The sequence below is a fragment of the Talpa occidentalis genome, unplaced genomic scaffold (genome assembly GCF_014898055.3).
Source record: "Talpa occidentalis isolate TD23 unplaced genomic scaffold, MPIMG_talOcc4v2.1 talOcc4.8, whole genome shotgun sequence".
Taxonomy (NCBI): Eukaryota; Metazoa; Chordata; class Mammalia; order Eulipotyphla; family Talpidae; genus Talpa; species Talpa occidentalis.
The window spans coordinates 64440119-64464138 of NW_023605194.1; the positions used below are offsets into that span (position 1 = coordinate 64440119).

Genomic DNA, 24020 nt, shown 5'->3' on the forward strand with positions numbered 1-24020 from the left:
AGCCATCTATCCAATGTGCACACAGATCCAAAAGCAGTGCAGGTCAAATCTCCTGTGAAGGGCCCACCAGCTGAGCCAGTAACCCCAGAGACCCAGACTACCTACGTGAAGAAGGGAATGGGCTGCACCAGCTTCAGGTCCGGTTCTTTCTCCCGCGTAGTCAATGCCTGTCTCTTCTTACGCAGTCCCAGGGCCTCATCTACAATGGCCTGTGTCTCAGCAGCACTCACAGATACATCATGGATTGACATATCACTAAAAGCCCAGAAGACAGGGAGAAATTACAATGTTACAAGCTAGAACCAAAGCTGAAATTTTATAAACAGGGATACAGTCCATACCCTTTAATCTATATTTATTCTTCTACAAATAAAATAATACTTGAGTCTGACCTCAAAGGGCCATAATTAGCATTCTTATTACACACATACAATAGAAATGACTAATACTCTTTGTTCCTTCTACAACTCAAAGTTGAGCAAAGAGATTTTATATGTATTAACAGTATCATAGTAATGTCACAAAAATAAAATCTTGCTCTGAATTATTTATAGGCAATTATTTGAAAATTTCATTAGCCTATCCTGCCCAACCTAACAAAAAGTTTTCAGACTACCCAAGTTCACCAAAGTCTATGGTGTCCCCAAACTACAGAAAGGCAGGAAATTTGGAGCCTCCCTCCCACACCCACAGCTCTGCCAGCAGTACCTGCTCACCTGCCCAGACTGTCCTAATGCTCCCAGAAGGGCTCCACCACAGACACTCAGTTACAGACTTATCTATATCTTTCCAAGAGCATAGTTACTTCATAACAGATGTGAACAAGACGTAAAGTCTCACAAGAGGTAGATATCCCAAAATGAAAAACCACATTTCCCCCAACAGGTGAGTTCCAGTAACCAAGAGAATAACAGAGGGCAGAGGAGTGGATCTGGCAGCAGGGTTGGGTGGAGGGAGGCAGCCAGAGTTTGGATAACTACCAAGAGGTGACCTGGGAGTTGAAATGGAAGAAGCTATAGCAAAACAGACAGAGAGGTGGGAAGACGCCATAGACAGGGCAAACCCAAGGCACTCCAGGTGAGAATACAGTGAGTCAGGGTGCAGGGACAGGACAATGCATAATAGGGCCAGGTATAAAATCTGCCAGGGACCTAGGACAGTTCTCTTGGGGGAGGGAGAAGCATGAGGTGATGTGAAGACCTAGGGGTGGAGGGAGAAGGTAAAAGAATGTAAAGGACATCCTGGGCAATGCTACTGAGCCTGAGCTTTGTGGCACAGGGTCAGACTCAGTCACTGAACTTAGGGAGTACTGGGAATAAAGCCTTGGTAAAGGGAAAGGTGAATGCTAGAAGGCAAGGTGGCCAGCAAGATGCCACAAGCATCCAGATGGAAGCTGGCAAATAAGAGACCCAGCAGGATGATGGGAAAGGAGGACAGGGGTCATCACCGAGATTAGGCACACAGCTGAGTACTGAACAAGGCACTCTGCCAGATGAAGAGATGCAAAAGGGAATGAAGTGCAGAGATCAGGACATGAGAGAACACTGTGCACATACATCCTATATTCACCCAGCACATGGGGACAGGGGGTTGGGGTATGAGTGTGGGGAGAGAGCCAGCACAGGAAAAGGCAAGACTTACCATTTAAGGAACATTCGGAGGGAGTCCTTGCGGAGAAAAGGCTGTTCCTCAAAAATCTTCTCTTTGAGAACAAGCCCTTTGCTGTACCGGCAATCCTTCTCCAAAGCTTTGCAGATGAAGTACAGACATGCTAGGCAGAAAAAGAAACATTATGACTTTTGAGTGTATGCACCAAACTTTTCGCCTTTCCCTACTCTGGAATCAAAGAAATGCATGGTGAATAGTAACGAGGTACCGCTTTAGCTGACTCAATCAGGAAAGACTTTTGAAAATAATAATAGCCACCACAGACAGGAGAAATACAAATGCTTCTGGGGAGAACAGACTATACAACCTTTCTGAAGCACCACAGGTATTGTACAGAGCCTCAATCCAGAAATCCACTTCTAGAAAAAAACTGTTATTGGCTAATTGGAAAACGGCCTTCAAAAATTTGGGAAATCCCTCAGGCCCCCAGGCATTAAATGAGCTGCTGCATAGAGTACACTCAGCACAGAGCCCTGGCACACAGAGGCGCTCTCAGTATAATACACTGAGCTGTTCTATTTTAAAATCTCCTCTTCGGGAGTCACTGTACTTTTTGGAAGACTCCTATTCCTTTGACTCTGGAACACAGCCTATTTAAAATCCTCGCATCCCAGCCTCTTTCATAGCTGGGCTGAGGTATGGGAAGACTCAGCCTGGCTGTGCTTGCAAGTCTGGTGGGGGCCTGTTAGAGCAGCAGGAAGGGCCTGCTGCCCAGTGCCCAGGCTCTGACCTCAATACAGCGAGGCCTGGTAGAGGCTCCTGCCTCTACAAGGTCCATGGGGGACTGGTTAGGGACGATTTCCTCTGACCTATATGGAGTTGCGATCATTGTATAGTTTGGGGTGTGGGTGTGTTCATCAACTAAAATGAAGGCCATAAGACAGCATGGGAGGAGGTAGGAGACCAAATATACCACATAGTAGGACTTCATTTTATACATAAAACTGGTTTCTGTTCCTTTTGTTTATCTGTATTTTCTAGTTGTTTTTTTTTTTCCTTTTTTTTTTTTTCTTTTTAAACTGTTCTTACAAAAGAAAAGGGACATTTCCTTCAACTGAAGATATGTACATTGCTGGGCCTCCCAGGTGGCACAGCGGTTGAGTGCTGGGTTGCGAAGCTGCCCACAGCCTCTGCAGTGCCAGTTCGATTCCCAGCCGCCAGACGAGGGTCCCACATGGGGCGTAGACCTCTCCTGCCGCCCGCTGCTCCCCTCAGCAGTGTACTTCGTCAGTCTGCCTGTTCTGTTCCCCACTCTGGCTCTGGTGAATTCTCTCACCCTGCCGCACTTCTGACTGTACCCAGTGCTTGTATAAATAAATTAATAAATCTTTAAAAAAAAAAATGTACATTGTTCATGTTAGCAAGCCTTCTTAAATCAACAATCTGGGAAGACTGTGTTAACTCTGGCTCCTCCAATCATGGAGATCATAATAAGCAAATGAACATACAGAGTAAATGGGATGGCATGGACTCATAAAGCACAGCTACAATACAAATTATAAATGTCTTTAGTACTTGTAAGTGGGAAGAGCCCCTGAATTATGGGATGGCTGAGAGTCACAGCGGGCTGGGAACACATGGACAGATGGCACTGTGTAGCAGTATACCAGCTCTACTCTGCTTAGGCACTGGGACTGCTACCATGTCCTGTGCAACTTCTGAGGTTTGAGTACAGGTGGACTGCAAGTCATTCCTTTTAAGAATAACCCAGAAAAGAAGGAGCCACAGGTGAGAAGGAAGAAAACCTAGAGTAGAAGCAGAGATTTGGGCACAGAAGCTATGTACAATAGAGATAAAGAAAGGGTGTTCTCTTAGTGCCCCATGGCAGAAGAGAGCACAACCTGGTTACAAGTTCACAGGAACCATATCCCCAAGGTGTATGGATTGTGCAGACTGTGAGCAGGGAAAGGTCGGGCAGTCCCAGTAAAGTCCATGAAGGGGCTCAAGAAATGGCCCAGGTTCCTATCTCATACAAATAAGGATATGGTTTCCTGGGACCATGGTGGGATAAGAGTTGCCATGAGAGACTTCCAGAGAGAAACCAAGGTACAGCACTTTAGCTGCTGTAAAGCTCACCATGCTAGCTGCACTATACTAACATCCCAGCAGAGGGAAGGGCTGAGAAATCTCAAGGGCACAAGAGATGAGCAGCAGGAATTAACTCCAAGCACCTCTGTCTCCAAGGAACCCTTCTGCTCTGCAAAGAAACATGGACCTTTGTAGACAGTGAGATCTCTGGTACAATGAATCAAGTAGTAGCTGCTAAGCCATATGTTAGCAAGATCTAGAAACAGGTTCTCACATAGAATGGGACAATGATCAAATGACATAGTGAGGGGAAAACCACTCAAAGAACACGCTTTGTTATTACTACAGTCAATCGCAGAGAACTACCCAAGAGCTTGATAAATCTCTTGATTAAGAAAGACAATAGAATAAAGCAGAGATATAAAACATCTCCCTTCTCCCCAGTAGTATGGCATAAAAACCCTCAGCTTCCACTTACACAGGCACTCCTCTTTCTAAAAAACAAAAGCGCACTGGAGAAAGCATCAAAGTGTGACTCACTTGTGTAATCACTGAGGGTATACAGGACAGTGATGAGATTGTCCAAGCAGGGCCAGTGGTCAGGATTGCACCGCAGTCCTTCCTCAAAAGCATGGCGAGCGAGGGGTACCCGGATGAGCCTCAGGGCCACATGTCCGATTTTATACCAGAGGTTAACATCAGTGGAGTCCAGCATGACTGCCTAGGAGCAGCACAAGCAGAGGGCACACATTCAGTCAGTTCTCTCAATGAGCAGGTGGCCATGGTGACAGGAGGAGCAAGGCATTGACCAAGCCACTCAAACAACCCAGAAAAATGGGAAACAGAAGTTACTTGGACCATTTCTTTAGTTCAGAACATTTCTTGAAATATTTTGTCACTCCAAACATCTGTATTCTTATATATTTGGCAGGTAAGAGGTGTACAGGAAATATAATTGAAAGAAAATACAGGAATCTTGCAGGAATCTAAAAAGATTATATAAGGGCTCTGGAGACAGACCTCTCAATTCACACCCCTGCTCCTACACTAACTAGCAGCATGCTCCTGAGCCTCAGCCTCCTAATTACTAAAATGAGTATAAAGCTATCTTCTTTTCAAAACAGCGTGAGGATTAGCACATTCACGGAGAGCAGGTAGCATGGTGTCCGGCATATTAGAGGTGTCCACAAAGATGGTGACAGTGATGTAGAAATAATAACAGTGTAATTATAAATTGTCAAACTCTGTTCTTAGCACTTATACATGTCCCAATTCATTTAACTGTCATATTACTCTCCTTATATTGGTGTAGACATGGAGGCCCAGAAATTGAGCAGCTTGCCATGGTCACAGGCAGAGGAAGAGTGCATAAGCAGGTACCTGCTCTCCAGACCTCTCTGGACCTGCTACTGTGACCCACTGACCAGGGCTTTGGGCACTACAGTTTGGTAATGCACCGCTACAAATTCTCCTTACAGTCAACAGCTTCACCTCTTCCAACAAGAACTTTCAAACACAGTGACAGAGCTGAGCATTGCCAAAAGCACACCTCCAAGTAGAATTCCATAGCTGTCTCTAGGTCTTCTCGCTGGGCTGCCAACTGGGCCAGGTTCTTATATGTGGAATATTTCAGCATGAGACCAGGGTGTTTTAACCCCTCTTTCTCATCACCAGACGAAACTGCCTGAGAACAAAACATAGGAACGAAAGTGACACTGGGCTCTGAAGCTTCAGTAGGCAGTCAGCAGGACACGTAGCTTTCAGGTTGGCATCTGCTGCAGTTCCTTGGGCCAGCCTGGCGCCAACCTCAATGGAAAGTGGAAGAGCTCCACCGGGTGTTCTTAAAGAACCCCTGCAGCCCCAGGCACACAGAGAAGAAAGGTCAGACTACCACAAGACAGTTTACAGGCAGTGTAGGCACCAAAAGAGATAGGGAACCCTCCCCATCACTACTACCATGCCTGATTATTCAAGCCTGGTGCCAGCAGCTCCCATGTGACAGGTAAGAAGAATGAGCAGAGTGAGGAGGCTGTTGGGAGGAATAGGAGGGAGGAACCAGGCAGGGTCTAGAGTTCCACCCCAGGGGTGTAACAGTTAACATATGGCGTAGCAGCTAACTTATACTTCTTACATCAGGAAGAGTACCAGATTAAGAGGCAGGACATTGAACTCCCAATCTGCAACCTGTCACATGACCATGCACAGGTTGACTAAAAAGTTAGTGCCCCAAAGGCCTCTGCAACTTAAGAACAAGAAATCTTCCCCCAAATATCACGAGTAAAAGTGAGCCAAAAGCACAGATTATAAATTGGATTTATTAAAAAGTTGTTTTACTACAGCTTTTATGAAAACTCTCAGAAAACCTTACAACCAGGACTGATTCACATGTTCTTTGTGTTTGAAACAGGCAAAATACAAGGACAAAGTACCCCTTGACAAATCCAAGAAACCTATCCTAGAATCCCATCAAGAAGCCTGTAAAATTCAAATCAAGCCTCATTTATTTCTTCTACTGCTGTCTGACTTATATCGCAGAAAGATCCCCAGAATGAGTTAATCAAGGTGCCTTATAAACCTGTTCAAGAGTGAGAACACATTTATAGAAACTGTGTAAGTCTATCTGAGACTAGATCATCAGTGACATATTCACACACAACAGCAGGTGCTCTCCAAATTAACTTCCTTTTTTTTTTAAAGATTTATTTATTTATACAAGAACCGGGGTACAGGCCAGATGTGCAGGAGGGTGAGAGGATTCACCAGAGACGAAACAGGGAACAGAACAGGCAGACCGACAGAAATATAATGCTGAGGGGAGCAGCGGGCGAAACAGGAGAGGTCCGCTGCGCCATATGGGATTCTCGCCGCGCTGGCCGGCTGGGATTGAACCCGCGCTGCAGAGGCTGCAGACAGCTTCACAGTGCGGCACTCAACTGCCTGCGCCACCAAGGAGGCCCTCCAAACTAACTTCTCCTGAGCAGACTAGCTGCATTCAGGACCACTTTCCACCCTCCATGCAAGGTACACCGATGCCCACAGGAGAAGAAAGGCTTGACCCAACAAGTCCCCTCTAGCATGTTCACTAGCTAAGCTGTACACTACTTAGGAGTCAGCTGTGGTTTATATACCAAATGTTTGTGCATCTGTAATTTAGTTTAGTATTTTATATACCAAGGCCAGATAAGACTAAAAAGAAACTTTCCTGTATATTTTCTATACTTTTCAGTTATTTATAATGAGCACATTTAACTTTATAAGTAAAGGGAGAAGGGGCTAACATAATCTTTTAAGATTGAAAGTGATCTATAAAGAAATGGACACATCTATAACTAAAGGGTTGACACCTGGTCAGTCACCTTCAGACAAAAGCCCTAAGTCTGGACCTGACCTTGTCAGGCCAACCAGCATCATCTCTGTTCTTAGACGGCCAGCTCAATGTTGTGCTTCTCTGCTCACACCTCCAAGGCCTGAGAGGGAAGATGCACTTTTAAAGTATGACCAGTACCTCACTCATACCTGGGGCTTGATAAATGTGAAATAAAGTCATTTTTCTCTGTTAGCCCTAACTCCCTTCCTACTAATAGGGACAGATGGGTCACAACTCCCATAGTCCTAATTCCAAGACACTAAACCAAGACCAAAGAATTTTGAAAAGCTATACAATTAGGAATGTGATGACAAACTTGAATAAGAGCAGGAATAGACACATTCCATTGACAAATAGAACTCAGCATTTTGCCTCATCAGTAGCACAAACTAACCAGCGGCAGACTTAAGAAACAAGCCCAGGTCTCCGCAACCACTGCAGCACAAGTTCAATCCCCGGCCAGGGAGCTGTCCCACATGGTGCAGCAGACCAATCCTGTCTCACCTGCTGGTCCCCTCAGCAGTGTATTTCAGACAATCTGCCTGTTCTGTTCCCCACTCTGTCTCTGGTGAATCCTCTCACCCCCCGCACCTCTGGCCTATACCCCAGCTCTTGTATGCATAAATACATAAATCTTTAAAAAAAAAAAAAAAAGAATAAAAAGCCTTACCTCCTAATGAAATATACATCTTCCTAAATCAATTTCAGATTGAGACCCATTCCCAAACTTCCAAGTGGCATCTCCACTACCCAGTCAGTTCAGGCTTAACTCACTCACCACTGTAATAGTCCCAATGCTAGATTGAGGTGCAACCCAATCCTACCTACCTCTGTCCACCACACCATGTGTCTATAACATGGTTCTGTGTTGTTTTCCCAATGTTTCTCTCCAACAATACTTTTCAAAAGCCCATAGTGCACCCACACAGGTTCCCTGAACTCATGGGCTGTCATCCAAATGACATTTGCAAAAATGTGCTGTCAAAACTGTCATTAGGTATCAGGAAACTGTCCAATCTTGGCTCTAATGCTTCATTAGGAGCATGGCTTTGAATCACTGACACCTCACTAATCTTGTTTCCACATCTATAAAATGGGGATAACACCCCCTACCTACTTGGCAGTGTGGTTGTAAAGATAAAGTACTAACAACAGCTGTCACTTATGGAGCTTTTACCATGTGCCAAGAATGCTTTTACATGCTTCACTGGATTTACTCAACCTTCACCGGAACCCAGCAAGGTTAACTTGACAGGTAAGGAAGCTGAGGGGCAGAAAGGGGAAATAACAAGACCGAGATTACCCAGCAGAAGTAGGGGATAGAGGTCACAACCAGGACATATAGCTCCAGGGCCCACTACCTGGCCTGTTGGTGTCTTACCTCTCGCAGAAGGCGTGCCTCCAGGAGTTCATGGTAGGCCTTGGCAGATTCCTCAAACCGATCATGTTTCTGCAGATCCAGGGCCTTATGATATAAGGCAAAAGCCTCTGCTTCCTGTAATCCAAGTCAGGAGACATTTTCACACAGTAAAAGGTTTGTTACAAAAGTATGCATAAGGCGAGCTGCATCTAGGCCATATTAACTATTAGCTATATATCCTCTGCAGTGGAAGCAATCCTAACACTCCTACCTCCCAGGAGCTCCTCATTGGAAGAAGAACCCCCCATGAGGCACCAAGGAAACAAGAGCAATACAGGCTCAAGTGAGTTGACACAATAACAAAAATATAGAGACCCAGGGCACAGTGTTAGGCAATGCCAAGAATATGAGCCCAGCTAGCCCTTTCTGGTTGATGGTGGGAGAACAGTCACACTGGCCAAAAAAAAAAAGAAAAAAAGAAACCCAGAAACATAGAGTATAGATGGCTCCCATTTCTTTCTACCGGCCACTCTGCCCTAGCCTGATCACTTATCATGGAGGGCAATAATCTCCTCTAGGACAGAGGAGTCACTATGCAGGTCCAGCCTCACTAACATCCCTTGAAGACCAGGGACAGTTGACCAGTAGACTTTTGAGAGGATTCCAGACTGTCCCAGTTTCTCTTGTGAAGAGGAAGGTATAAAACCCTTATTATACAAAAGTAAAACATGGGTGAAGAGATGGATGGAAGGAAGGCAGACAGGCTGAAATGAAAGTGGTGAAAGTCTAATGGTAGAAAGACCAAGAATTTAGGGACCTAAAGTCAAATCTGGCTTCCCCTCCAACCATCAGTGAGACCAAGTCAAGGTAGCTCCCTCAATGGCCTTTTGACACTGGAAAGCGAGACCAACACAACAGGGGAAGCTGATGTGGCATCTACCATTAATATGCTACCTTGCTCTGGGTGTGCCAACCCCAAGTCCTGCACCAAGAACTGTCTGCAAGGAAAGTCAGCCCCAACTGGAGAAGTGGGTCCAAAGCCTGAAGTGGCCAAAAAAAAAATACACAAAATAGAGAATCTCTCTTCAGTGTGAGGCTCTCTCAAGTAAAGCAGGTTTAACATGAGATGGAAAGTTGGCGATCTTTCTCAAAGGAAAACTGGGTTTTTCTCTAAAATCCCACTAGGGAGATATTTAAACACATTAAAATGAGGTGCCATATACAGAAATGATAAGCAAGGTCTACCTGCAGAGGAAGACCATGAATTATGTACCTGAGCCTCCTTCGTCTGGGTTTTATGACTTTTAAAGCTTCCTTCATGATCATCTTCAACTGTGGAGCTGGCATTTAAGGCTGCAATTCGAATCTAGATAGGGGTTTGAGGGAAGAAAAGAGTTCTTTTTTAGTTGAGATGTCATTTCTCTCTTCAGTAACCCACAATAAATACAACAATGCCCCAACATATAAGCTATTCTGTTGTAAACAGCTACAGCCTTCTCATAATGTGCAGAATGAACACATGCAGAAGGAAAAAAATAAGGAACAAAATAAGTCTAGGAGGACCATGCCAATATGTTCGGGAAGCATGTGCTGTAACAGCAGGTATAGAGGTTGGGGACACCGATGCAATAGCCCAGCACTGCACAGGCTTCAGAAGAATAGATTCGGACAATACATGTTAACTTTGTATCCTTCCAGCAACTGAGAAGAGGCCCTGCAAGTTACTTCAACAGAAGGCCAAGCATCCACATTCAAATGTGCTAATAGCTCTCCAGAAGGAGAGCTCACCGTAGACATTCTTCAGGGTTCACCCAAAAAATACCCATCTTCTCTAGGAGTGAAGTAACAAAAGAACACTGATGCCAGCAAGTAGGCACATATCAGTCCTTACCATACTCAGAGAACTCAGTGATGCCGGTTATGACTGCTTCCCATCACTGTGTCAGTCCAGAAGTGTCCTAGACAAGAAACAGGAGAGATTGAGAGAGGGCCATGAACAGTCACAGTGCAGGCCAAGGACCCCCGAATCAGTTCCCAAACTCACAGATCTCACCATCAAAAGGCACATCGGCTGGCGAGTAACTGCCTTAGGATAGCTGTGTAGTCTATCACCAGGAAGCCCCTAGGTCCCTTGGCCAGGGCAGCTGCCCTTGCCAAGCAAGGCACAAGTACCAAGGACACTCTCAAACAAAAGAGTGATGCCAATTCTTGCCTCCAGAGCTCAGTGCTCAGCACAGGGAATAGGCTCCAGTAAGCAACTATTTTCTTCAAAAACAGAATGAAATGAGAAACACAGGCAACATCTAAGGGTAAAGAACAATTCATTCAAAGAGACCAAGGAAGGTGAAAGAGAAAGCCCTGGTAATAAAGCCTTGAGGAAGGGACAGCACTGCTGTGGAGGATGGTCAAGCAAAAAGGTAGGGAGAGCACAGAATGGCAGGGAACAGAGAAGACAAGCAAGAACCCATGTAGGCACCTTAGAGGAAGTTATGAGCATGGAGGAAAGAAGAGTGCAGTGTCAAGAAACTAGGACTTTATTCTGTTAGCAACAAGGAAGTCATTGTGAGTTTTTGGGAAAACAAAATTTTATAAATAAAGGGAAAAAGATAGAAGTGGCATGTCAGTTTGAAGTCTGCAAAAAAAAAAAAAAAAAGACAGGATTGGTGAGGATGTGGAGAAATTAAAACCTCATATATTACTGATAGGGATGTAAAATGGAGTTATCATGGAAACCAGTCTTGTTAGTAGCTCAAAATGTTAGTGATTGCATAACCCAGAAATTCCACTCTAAGAGAAATAAAAACATGTCCATACTAAACATGTCCATATGTTAGTAGGAATATACTCATAAGAGGGCCTCCCTGGTGGCACAAAGGGTTAAGTCCCAGCACTATGAAGCTAACCACAGCCACTGCAACAGGGCCGTGTTCAATCCCCAGCCAGTCAGGGAGCTAACCCACATGATGCAGCAGACTCTCCTGTCTTGCCCACTGCTCCCCTCAGCAGTGTTCAGTCAATTCGCCTGTTCTGTTCCCCACTGTCTCTGGTGAATCCTCTCACCCCCCGCACCTCTGGCCTGTACTCCAGCTCTCGTATGCATAAATAAATAAATCTTTATCAAAATTATATATTCATAAGAGTTTAAAAGTAGAAACAACCCAAATGTCTATCATCTGATAAATGGATAAGATGTGCTATGTCTATGCAATGGATATTACTCAGTTGTAAAACAGACTAAAATACTGACACATGCTATAAAATGGATGAACCCTGAAAACATTAATAAATAAAAACATATTAACAAAGCAAAAATATCATGCTAAAGGGCCACATAATGCTGAATTCATTTATATGAAATATCCAAAATAGGCAAATCCAAAAAAAGATGAAATAGGTGTCTCCCTGGTGGCGCAGGCGGTTGAGCGCCGCACTGTGAAGTTGTCCACAGCCTCTGCAGCGCGGGTTCAATCCTGGCCAGCCAGCAAGTATCCCACATGGCGCGGCAGATACCTCTCCTGTCTCGCCCGTTGCTTCCCTCAGCAGTGTATTTTGTCAGTCTGTCTGTTCTGTTCCTGTTCTGTTCTGTTCCCCACTCTGTCTCTGGTGAATCCTCTCACCCTCCTGCACATTGGCCTGTACCCCAGTTCTTGTATGGACAGATAAATCTTTTAAAAAAAAAATAAAGTAAATTAATGGGCTTGGGGAGAGGGACAAAGGGGAATGACTTACTAATAAGTATAAAGTTTCTTTCTGAAGTGAATGAAACATTCTAAAAGTGGTTGTGGTGATAGTTACATAACTCAAATGAGTTTAGCAAAGTCCTAAAGTAAATGTCAACACAAAAGCAGCAACTGTATTTCCTTATACTAGCGATAAACAAATGGAAAACAAAATTGAAAAACAGAATACCATTTACACTGAATAGCTCCAAAAAAATAAAATACTTAGGTGTAAATCTAAGAAAATATGTAGTCTATAGTCTGAAATTTAGAGTGATAAAATAATTCAAGGAAGACCTTTAAAATAAATGGACGGATGGAATGACATATCATATTCATGGACTGGAAAGACTCAATATAGTAAAGCTGTCAAATGGATCTATAGATTTAATGCAATTCTCATCAAAATCACAATACTAATCTATTCTAAATAAGAGCAGCTGTCTGTAATGATAAATGAGCTAATTCCAAAATATAGACAGAGGTACTAGAAAACTAAAACCACTTTAAAAAGAAAAACAAAGTTGGGGGGCTCCCTGGTGGAGCAAGGGAGCACAATGAAGCTATCTGCAGCCACTGCAGCATGAGTTCATTCCCCAGGCAGGGAGGTGACTCACATGGCACAGCAGACCTCTCCTGACTTGCCCGCTGCTTCCCTCAGCAGTGTATTTCAGTAGATCAACCTGTTTTGCTCCCCACTCTGTCTCTGGTGAATCCTCTCACACACACACACACATCTCTGGCCTGTACCCCAACTCTTGAATGCATAAATAAATAAATCTTAAAAAAAAATAAAGTTGGAAGAAATACACTTCCTAATTTTAACACTTACAATAAAGCGGTAATAAAGACAGTGTGAGGCTGATGAATGTATGGACACGTAGATCAAGGAAACAAGTGGAGCCCATAAACAGATCCAAACAAATATAGTCAGTTGATTACTGACAACTGTGCAAAGGTAATTCAGCAGAGTAAGATCTTCTTTGCAACAAAAGGTACTAATTAAATATCTATATACAAAAAAGATCTTGACCAAAAAATTCACACTTAATACAAATTAACTCAAATTGGATCATACCTAAACATGTAAAACTAAGAAAAGCACAAGAGAAAATCTTTGAAACTCAAAATTAAATAACAAGTCCTCAGATGCAAGAAACATAATCCATAAGGGGAAAAAACTGATAAATTAGATGTCAAAATTTAAGAATTTTGCTTTATAAAAGACATTGTTACAAGAATGAAAACCTACAAATTAAAAGAAAATAATTGCAACTCACAGATCCAACAAAGGACTTCTTTTTTTTTAATTTATTTTTTTTTAAATAATAAATTTTATTTTTATATTCCCCATACAATTGCAGCCCCCCCATTCTGACCCCAATCCCTCCCTCCCGCCCCGCCCCCCTAAAAGTGTCTCTGGTTCATAGTTTTTTGTTGATTTTGATTTTCACTTTCTTATAGTTATTCATTTTCCTGGTCCCTTATTTAAGTTTTCCAGATTCCTGCTATGAGTGAGACCATCCGGTATTTTTCTTTTTCTTTCTGGCTTATTTCGCTGAGCATGATCCCTTCCAGCGCCATCCATGTTGCTGCAAATTGCATGTGTTTATCTTTTTTGAATGCTGAGTAATATTCCATGGTGTATATGTACCACATCTTCTTGATCCAGTCATCTATTTTTGGGCATTTGGGTTGTTTCCAAAGCTTAGCTATTGTAAACAGGGCTGCTATAAACATAGGGGTGCAGGTGTTCTTTGGAATTGATGTTTCTGTGTCCTTCCAACAAAGGACTTCTAACTGAAATATATAAAGAACTCAAAATTCACCAGTAAGAAAATAACCAACTGACACAAAACAGCAACATGTGATGTTCTAGGAGTCAATTCCTCCACCAAAAAAAGCAGAGAACTGGGGTGGGGGGGAAGGGTGTGGAGAAAGATCAGAATGAAATATTTCAAACACTAGAACCTGATCAGTCATTTAACACAACCACAGGTGTGCTTGATGAAGAGAGAGGGTGCTGATGTTTGGTAAAAGAATGACAAGTAAAAAGCAGCTACTGCCATGGTTAGAGGGATAGAGGCCTATCTTCTTTTTTTTTTTTAAATAGAGGCATGTTTTATTTATTTATTTGTTTGTTTGTTTGTTTTGTTTATACAAGCACTGGGTACAGTCAGAAGCGCGGGAGGGTGAGAGAATTCACCAGAGCCAGAGCGGGGAGCAGAGCAGGCAGAAGGACCGAAGTACACTGCTGAGGGGAGCAGCGGGCAGCAGGAGAGGTCTGCGCGCCATGTGGGACCCTCCTCCGGTGGCCGCGGAGCAGCCGGGGATCGAACCGGCGCCGCAGAGGCCGCAGGCAACTACAACCCAGCGCTCAACTGCTGCGCCACCGGGGAGGCCCCAGGCCTATCTTCTTAAAGAAGCTGGATAGTGCCAGTGTGGGGAGCAGAGACTTTGTCCTCCAAAAGTTTCTGGCTGTGCATTTGGTTGGTCTGGCAGTCCCTGTGAGAACAATGCAGATTCTTGCTTTGGCTTTGGTCCTGTCAGGTTACATTAGCTTTCACAGGTGAGAGCTACTGAAAAATTTAAAGGGACAAGAACAAACCGAACAAGGACAACACAAAAAAAGAAAACTACAAGCCAACCTCACAAATGAACACTGATGCAAAAATCCTCAATAAAATTTTAGCTATCAGAATCCAACAATGTATCCATAAGATAATTCACCACTACTAACTAGGATTCATTCCAGGGACACCAGGATGATTCAACATCCAAAAATTAATCAACACATCACTCAACACATCAACAAAAGGAAAAATAAAAACCACATGATAATATCAATAGATGCTGAGAAAGCTTTCGACAAAGTGCAACACCCATTCATGATAAAAGCCCTTGAAATTCTTGGGATACAAGGAACATACCTCAACATCATAAAGGCCACATATGACAAGCCAACAGCCAATATCATTCTCAATGGTAAAAAGTTGAAAGTATTTCCATTAAGATCTGGAACAAGACAAGGATGTCCACTCTCACCACTGCTTTTCAATATAATACTGGAAGTCCTAGCCAGAGCAATAAGACAAGAGAAAGACATACAAGGAATCCAAATAGGAAAAGAAGAAGTCAAACTAACTCTATTTGCAGATGATATGATAATATACATAGAGAACCCCAAAAACTCCACGGAAAAACTAATTCAACTCATAAATCAGTTCAGTAAAGTGGCAGGATAAAAAATCAACATGCAAAAGTCAGTAACCTTCCTATACACAAACAATAAATCTGAAGAAGAAGAAATCAAAAAAACCACGCCTTTTATTATCGAAACAAACAAAAAAAATTTGGGAATAAATCTAACAAAAGAGGTAAAGGACCTATACAAAGAAAACTATAAAACATTTTTAAATGAAATAGAAGAAGACACAAAGAAATGGAAAGACATCCCCTGCTCATGGATTGGAAGAATAAACATTATTAAAATGGCCATCCTACCAAAAGCAATATACAGATTCAATGCTATTCCAATAAAAATTTCAATGTCATTCTTCAAAGAAATAGAACAATTATTGATGAAATTCATATGGAACCACCAAAAACCCTGAATACCCAAATCTCTCCTGAAAAAAAAAAAAAGAAGGGAATGTAGGCATCACACTCCCAGACTTCAAACTATACTACAAAGTCATAATGATCAAAACTGCATGGTATGGGAACAAGAACAGACACACAGACCAATGGAATCAAATAGAAAATCCAGAAATAAACCCACAGATTTATAGTCAAGTAATCTTTGACAAAGGAGCAAAGAATATGCATTGGAGCAAAGAAAGTTTGCTCAATAAATGGTGCTGGGAAAACTGGGTTGCTACATGCAAAAGAACGAAGCTTGACGACTACCTAACACCCTGCACAAAAAACAACTCAAAATGGATTAAAGAACTAGACATAAGACCTGAAACCATAAAATACATAGAAGGAAATATAGGCGAAACACTACATGATACGCACATCAAAGACATCTTTACAGACACATCACCCAAAACAGTGATAGTGAAGGCAAAGATAAACAGCTGGGGCTACATCAAATTAAAGAGCTTCTGCACAGCAAAAGAGACAATACCCAAAACAAAGAGAAACCCCACCGACTGGGAGAACATTTTTGCACACAACACTAATGATAAAGGACTGATCACAAAAATCTACAAAGAGCTGATGAGACTCAACAAAAACAAAGAAAATAATTCAGTCAAAAAACAGGCAGAAGAACTAAAAAGAATTTCTCCAATGAGGAAATGCAAATGGCCAACAGGCATATGAGAAAATGTTCAACATCACTTGTAATCAGGGAAATGAAAATCAAAACTACAATGAGATACCATCTTACACCAGTGAGAATGGCACATATTAAAAAAACTAGCAACAACAAATGTTGGCGAGGTTGTGGAGAAAAAGGAACTCTCCTGCACTGTTGGTGGGAGTGCAAACTGGTCCAACCACTATGGAGAGCTGTGTGGAGATTTCTTGACCTACTAAACATAGAGCTTCCATATGATCCAGCAATTCCACTCCTAGGGATTTACCCAAAGGACACAGAAATATCAATTTCAAAGAGCACCTGCACCCCTATGTTTACAGCAGCACTGTTTACAATAGCTAAGCTTTGGAAACAACCCAAATGCCCAAAAATAGATGACTGGATCAAGAAGATGTGGTACACATACACCATGGAATATTACTCAGCATTCAAATAAGATAAACACATGCAATTTGCAGCAACATGGATGGCGCTGGAAGGGATCATGCTCAGCGAAATAAGCCAAAAAGAAAAAGAAAAATACCGGATGGTCTCACTCATAGCAGGAATCTGGAAAACTTAAATAAGGGACCAGGAAAATGAATAACTATAAGAAAGTGAAAATCAAAATCAACAAAAAACTATGAACCAGAGACACTTTTAGGGGGGCAGGGGCGGGAGGGGAGGGATTGGGGTCAGAATGGGGGGGCTGCAATTGTATGGGTAATATAAAAATAAAATTTATTATTTAAAATAAATAAATAAATAAATAAATTTAAAAAGGAAAGAAAAAAAAGAAAATCATGATGCTCCAGTGACCCTACAATTGCTCCAGCACCACCACCCTCTCTGTGGAAACCACACTAAACAGTCAAGAAGCAAAATGTGCTGCAGCAATACACACAATACACTGAGGCCAAAGAGCCATTACCCAGCTGGCTCTGTTGCCACAGTTGCCAGAAACTGTGGAGGCCCCATGCCTCACACATAGCCAGATCCTGAATCAGAGTGTGGACTGAGAGCACTCTCATGGGTGGTGGCACAACGCATGGAAACAGGCCTGCAGTCACATTCCTACCTACCAGACCAGTGGCTATGCTGGGATGGGCCTGTGCCCACCTCACCAACTGCCAGGATCTCAGGCCCCCATGACACAGGACTCAACTTCTTTACTTCTTCCTCCAATTGGATCAGCTTCTCTTCATTCAGCCTCAATGTCAATAAGCGCATACTTTCTTCATAAAAGTCTAATTCTAGCTGTACCCCAAGCATTAATATCTTGTTACTATTTCATAGAAAGCAGAATCTTTGTTAAAGTCTTTGAATGTATTCACATGCCTTCATCCAAATGCCACTCTTGCATCGCTATGTAACACTCTTCCCATGCTGCAGTGATGTTAGGAATAGCATTTAGAACTTTTCCAATTCTCAAAGCATTCACCCAGATTCAATCACTTCAATTTCTGCACAAACATCTGACGTAAACAGTGTGCCTTGATCATGTCTATTCCACATGGGTCCATCAGCTGAGTGACTGTGTCAGCAAATACACACACTTTACATAAGGATGTACACTGTCCATATGCTGTGGATGTTCTGGAGCACTAAACATTAGCAGAATCTTGAAGAGGATGTTGTTTTGCCTACAATATGTTATGAATAAGTTCAAAACCCAGTCTTCAAACAATGCTAGTATCATCCAGGCGTTCTTGTTATTGTGATAAAGAAAGGCACGTGCTTGCTAACATTCTTAAATGCTCCAGGGATCTCTGAATTGTAGATTAGGAACAGCTTTAATCTGAACTACAAAAAGCATCATTATGTGGTATTTAAATGTCTTGAATCCTGACATTGTTTTGGATCCGTGATGAATCTATGTCCACAGTGGACATACAAGCTCATTTCAGTTACATTAAATATTTGTTCAGGACAGACACACAGACCATTGGAACCGAATAGAAAATCCAGATATAAACCCACAGATTTATGGTCAACTAATCTTTGACAAAGGAGCAAAGAATATGCATTGGAGCAAAGAAAGTTTGCTCAATAAATGGTGCTGTGAAAACTGGGTTGCTACATGCAAAAGAACGAAGCTTGACTACTACCTAACACCATGCACAAAAAACAACTCAAAATGGATTGAAGAACTAGACATAAGACCTGAAATCATAAAATATATAGAAGGAAATATAGGCAAATATAGGCAAAACACTACATGACATGCACCTCAAAGACATCTTTACACATCATGAAAGCAGTGATAGTGAAGGCAAAGATAAACAGCTGGGACTACATTAAATTAAAGAGCATCTGCACAGCAAAAGAGACAATAACCAAAACAAAGAGAGACCCCACCAACTGGGAGAAAATTTTGTACACAACACTAATGATAAAGGACTGATCACAAAAATCTACAAAGAGCTGATGAGACTCAACAAAAACAAAGAAAATAATTCAGTCAAAAAATGGGCAGAAGAGGGCCTCCCCGGTGGCGCAGTGGTTGAGTGCTGGGTTGCGAAGCTGCCGGCGACCTCTGGGGCGCCGGTTCGATCCCCGGCTGCTCCCCGGCCACCTGAGGAGGGTCCCACATGGCGCGCAGACCTCTCCTGCCGCCCGCTGCTCCCCTCAGCAGTGTGCTTCAGTCCCTCTGCCTGCTCTGCTCCCCGCTCTGGCTCTGGTGAATTCTCTCACCCTCCTGCGCTTCTGACTGTACCCAGTGCATGTATAAACAAAACAAACAAATAAATAAATAAAAACATGCCTCTATTAAAAAAAAAAAAAAATGGGCAGAAGAGCTAAAAAGAAACTTCTCCAAAGAGGAAAGGCAAATGGCCAACAGGCATATGAGAAAATGTTCAACATCACTTGTAATCAGGGAAATGCAAATCAAAACTACCATGAGATACCATCTTACACCAGTGAGAATGGCACATATTAAAAAAACTAGCAACAACAAATGTTGGCGAGGGTGTGGAGAAAAAGGAACTCTCCTGCACTACTGGTGGGAGTGCAAACTGGTCCAACCACTATGGAAAGCTGTGTGGAGATTTCTCAACCTACTAAACATAGAGCTTCCATATGATCCAGCAACTCCACTCCTAAGTATTTACCCAAAGGACACAGAAACATTAATTCAAAAGGGCACCTGCACCCCTATGTTTATAGCAGCACTATTTACAATAGCTAAGCTATGGAAGCAATCCAAATGCCCAAAAATAGATGACTGACTCAAGAAGATGAGGTATATATACACAATGGAATATTATTCAGCAATCAAAAAAAAAATAAACTCATGCCATTTGCAGCAACATGGATGGAGCTAGAAGGGATCATGCTCAGTGAAATAAGCCAGAAAGAAAAAGAAAAATACCAGATGGTCTCACTCATAGCAGGAATTTAGAAAACCTAAATAAGGGACCAGGAAAAAGATTAATTACAATAAAGTAAAAATCAAAATCAACAAGCAACTATAGACAAGAGACATACTACAGTGGGGGGAGAGGGGAGAAAAAGAGGGATTAGGGTCAGAATAAGGGGGAGTGGGAATTGTATGGGGAATATAACCAAAATGAAAATGCATATATTATGCAAAAATAAAAAATGATGTAAGAATTACACAAAATAAAATAATTTATATTAAAAAATAAATAAATAAATATTTGTTCAGGGCCTCCCTGGTGGCACAAGGGGTTAACCACAGTACGATGAAGCTATCCGCAGCCTCTACAGCATGAGTTCGATCCCCCAGCTGGCCAGGGAGCTAGCTACCCACATGGCACAGCAGACCTCTCCTGACTCGCCCGCTGCTCCCCTCAGCAGTATATTTCAGTCAATTTGCCTGTTCTGCTCCCCAAGACTGTCTCTGGTGAATCCTTTCACTCCCACACCCACACCTTTGGCCTGTACCCCAGTTCTCATATGCATAAATAAATAAATCTTTAAAAACTGTATTTGTTCAGGCAAATATTTCTTATCCATAACTATTCTGTGCAATTCTTCCTCAAAGCTTGGCACCTTCAGTATGGGCACTTGCAGCCTCACTGGTGACCTTCACATTACGAAAATTATGGCACCTTTTGAAAAGGGTAGAACAACCCATGGCTTGCTATTTGCATATACTTATGATCATCAGCATGCTCTTTTAGCATATCAAAATGACTTCTTGCCTTAACCTGTATGGTCAGTAGGCTAAGTACTATGCACTTCTGGTCTTCTGATCAAGTAATTTTTCCAAATCATCAACCCCTTCTTTATAATGACAGTAGATTTAACTGATGCTGATGATTTCACTGCATCACTGATTCACTTCTTATTCTTTAAGGAGATCAACAATTTTGAAAGCCCTAACTCACATACAATGGCCATTATTGGCTTACTGCCTTCATGCTGGGCCATTATCTTATGTTTCATCTCTTCTCACCAAAAGCAAAAGACACAGATAGCTATTTGATAAACATGGTGGGATACAAAACATGATATCCAAAAGACACTGACAACACATTACACTGTGTTTACCCTCATGATCACATGCCTTACTGGGAGCTGCTGAGGATGCTGCCCAGCATCCCGTTGCATTATCATTGCCCCAGGAAAGGATCAAAATTTAAAACTAAAAGTCTGTATCTAAAACAACTGAAAAATCAAACAGATACCTGCATACCAATATTGATAGCAGCAATAATCACCAATAGGTGGGAACAATCTTAGTGCCCATTAACAGATGAACAGATAAAGAAAAAGTGATACACACAAAAGTGAGTATGTTATAAAAATTCCTGGGGACCCACCACTCCCACCCCTCTAGCAGGCAAGAGAGCAGAGTGATTTGCATGTCTGAAACTGCTACGCAAAATCTGATACCTGTAGATAAAAGCCAGCCTTTTCACCCCCACTAAAAACCAAGGAGCCAGATAAAAATGATTTAACAATGCCTTTGCATCTCTGCAGCACATACTTTAGAAAGGAAGAGATTCAATCCTGCATTGCCTTCTTTTAATGTTAGTATATCTTTAGGTTGGGACAATTTAGAACTACAAGCCCATCCTAGCAAGAATAATTATTCTTAATGTCAACAACTTACTGTTCCTACCAACGCAAACTAAATTCAAATTTGTATTTATTGGAACAGCTCTCACAGAGTAAAAAACCTGTTGGACTGCTTCCCAGGTTGGAACTCTCATTTTGATTACCTAATAAACTCTTATCACTGAGACTTTATTTCCAGTTAATACATACAACAGAAAATTATTCAGCCAAAAAAAGGAAATGAAACTCTGACAAATGAGGCAATATAAACCTGACAGGGGCTAGGGAGGAGGGTGAGAAGGGCACCATGCACAGTATAGGAATCTGCACATATACACATTGTTTGACTTATGACTTGTTTGCTCTGAGTTAACCTTCCAGTCCAGCAGGCATCTGAAAGAGTGACTGAGGGCATTACTGTCAGAAATTGATCAGTCCCAGCAGCCCAGGAAGTCCTCCCAAAACCCAGATGCCTGAGGAGGGGGAGCAGTGGGGAGAGTGAGCACCACAAATTCCCAGAGTTGTTAACCACCTGGAGTGAAAGCCAGCTCAGTGATAATTAACTGTCTTTAACTTATTATAAAACAGCCAGCTAGAGATGAGATGTTAGAAGGGTTTCTTTGAGGCAGAATGCCCAGCCATTCTCAGATCTGCTGGCAAATCTGAGTGAGAGTGAGAGTTATACGATTTAATTCCTGTCTTTGCTTTTAGGCTTACTGGCAAGTGGCAGGCAAATGACCAGAATTTTCCCAGTAAGAAACCTTGAAAACACTGTGCTAAATGAAATAAGCCAGTCACAAAAGATCAAACACTTATTATTTCCTTTATACGAGGTAACTAAAATGACAATTTCATAAGGAGAAATTAATAAAGAGGTTACCAGGGACTGGAAGAAGGGGAAGAATCTGGAATTATTACATAAAGGGCACAATATCTATTCTGGATGATGAAAATTTTCTGGAAATACAACAGTAGTAATGGTGACACAACATTATGAATGCACTTAATGCCACTGAACTGTACATTTTCAGTGGTCAAATGGAAAAGTTTATATTATCTATATTTTACTATTAAAAAAGCAATCAATTAAGAAGCAAAAGATTCAAAGAAACCCTTCACCAAAGAAAATACCCAGACTGCAAATAAGTGCATTAAAAGACGTTCAACATTAGTCATTAGAGAAATACGAATTAAAAGCATAAGATACTACTGTCTATGTATTAGAACAGTCTTTTTTTTTTTTTTTTTTTTTTTTTTTTTTTTTTTTTTTTTTTTTTTTGGTGGGCCCCTCGCCGGCTGCCAGGGAACAAACCAGTGCTGCAGAGGCTGCGGGCAGCTTCTCAGCCCAGCGCTCAACCACTGCGCCACCAGGGGAGGCCCTAGAACAGTCAATGTCAGATCTATTAGAAAGGCAATCATCAAGAAAAGAAAAGAGAGAACAAATGCTGGCAGTGACATAGATTAAAAGGAACCCTTGCACACTGTAAGTGGTATTGTAAATTGGTACAGCTCCTATGGAAAACAATATGGAGGCTCCTCAAAAATTTAAAAAGAAAACTATGATCCAGCATAGTTTTAGGCCTCCACTTCTGATACAGAAAATCAAGATCATATGATGCTTGATAAAATTTCAAACAATGATTAAACACACAGAGACAATGGTCTTGAAAAACTATTAAACCTAGGTTTGTGTGACTATATTCTTAGGATGTTTGCACAAAATTGCCCAACAATGAATTTCTCAGAATATGTTCCCATCATTAAATACCTCATAACTGTATGAGGTATATACAATGGAATACTATTCAGCCATAAAAAAGATCATGCCATTTTTGACAATTAGGGTATTAGTCTAAGCGAATTAAGTCAAACAGAGAAAGACCAAAAAAAGTATGATCTCAGTGAGGAATCAAAAGAAAAAAACAATGTCACAGGAAAAAAAGGTCAGATTTGTAATATGATCCAGAGGCAGGAATAGGGTAATGAGGGAGATTGGATTAAAATGGTCAAAAAGTATAACCTACCAGTTGTAAGAAAAATAAGTACTACAGATGTAACATACAACATGACTATAGTTAACACTACTGTACATATTTGAAAGTTGCTAAGAGAGGGCCTCCCCAGTGGCACAGCGGGTTGAGCACAGTGCTGTGAAGCTGTCCGCAGCCTCTGCAGTGCAGGTTCAATTCCTGGCTGGCCAGGGAGATACCCACATGGCGCGGCAGACCTCTCCTGTCACGCCCACTGCTCTCCTCAGCAGTGTATTTCAGTCCGTCTGCTTGTTATGCTCCGTGCTCTGTCTCTAGTGAATCCTCTCACTCTCCTGCACCCCTGGCCTGTACCCCAGCTCTTATATAAAAAAATAAATCTTTTTTTTTTTTAAAAAAGTTGCTAAGAGAGTAAATCCTAAGAGTTTGTATCACAGGAAAATAGTCTTCTCTGTTTGTATCTATATGAAACAAAAGACATTAACTAAACTTATTATAATACTATTTCACTATATATATATATATATATTAAGATTTATTGATTTAGGCATACAAG

The 24020-nt window shown here is 41.9% G+C and overlaps 1 protein-coding gene across 2 annotated transcripts in view; it reads right to left on the reverse strand.

Moving 5' to 3' along the window:
• Positions 1-24020, reverse strand: part of CABIN1 (calcineurin binding protein 1) — a 201388-nt gene that overhangs the window by 160735 nt on the left and 16633 nt on the right. For both annotated transcript variants that reach the window (XM_054690511.1, XM_054690510.1), the window contains exons 2-8: positions 10315-10381; positions 9697-9789; positions 8445-8558; positions 5246-5380; positions 4237-4417; positions 1642-1771; positions 106-255 (exon numbers count right to left, since the gene is read on the reverse strand). In XM_054690511.1, the coding sequence (XP_054546486.1) occupies positions 106-255; positions 1642-1771; positions 4237-4417; positions 5246-5380; positions 8445-8558; positions 9697-9789; positions 10315-10317 (806 nt within the window). In that variant the 5' untranslated portion in view covers positions 10318-10381. The remainder of the gene's footprint in view (positions 1-105; positions 256-1641; positions 1772-4236; positions 4418-5245; positions 5381-8444; positions 8559-9696; positions 9790-10314; positions 10382-24020) is intronic.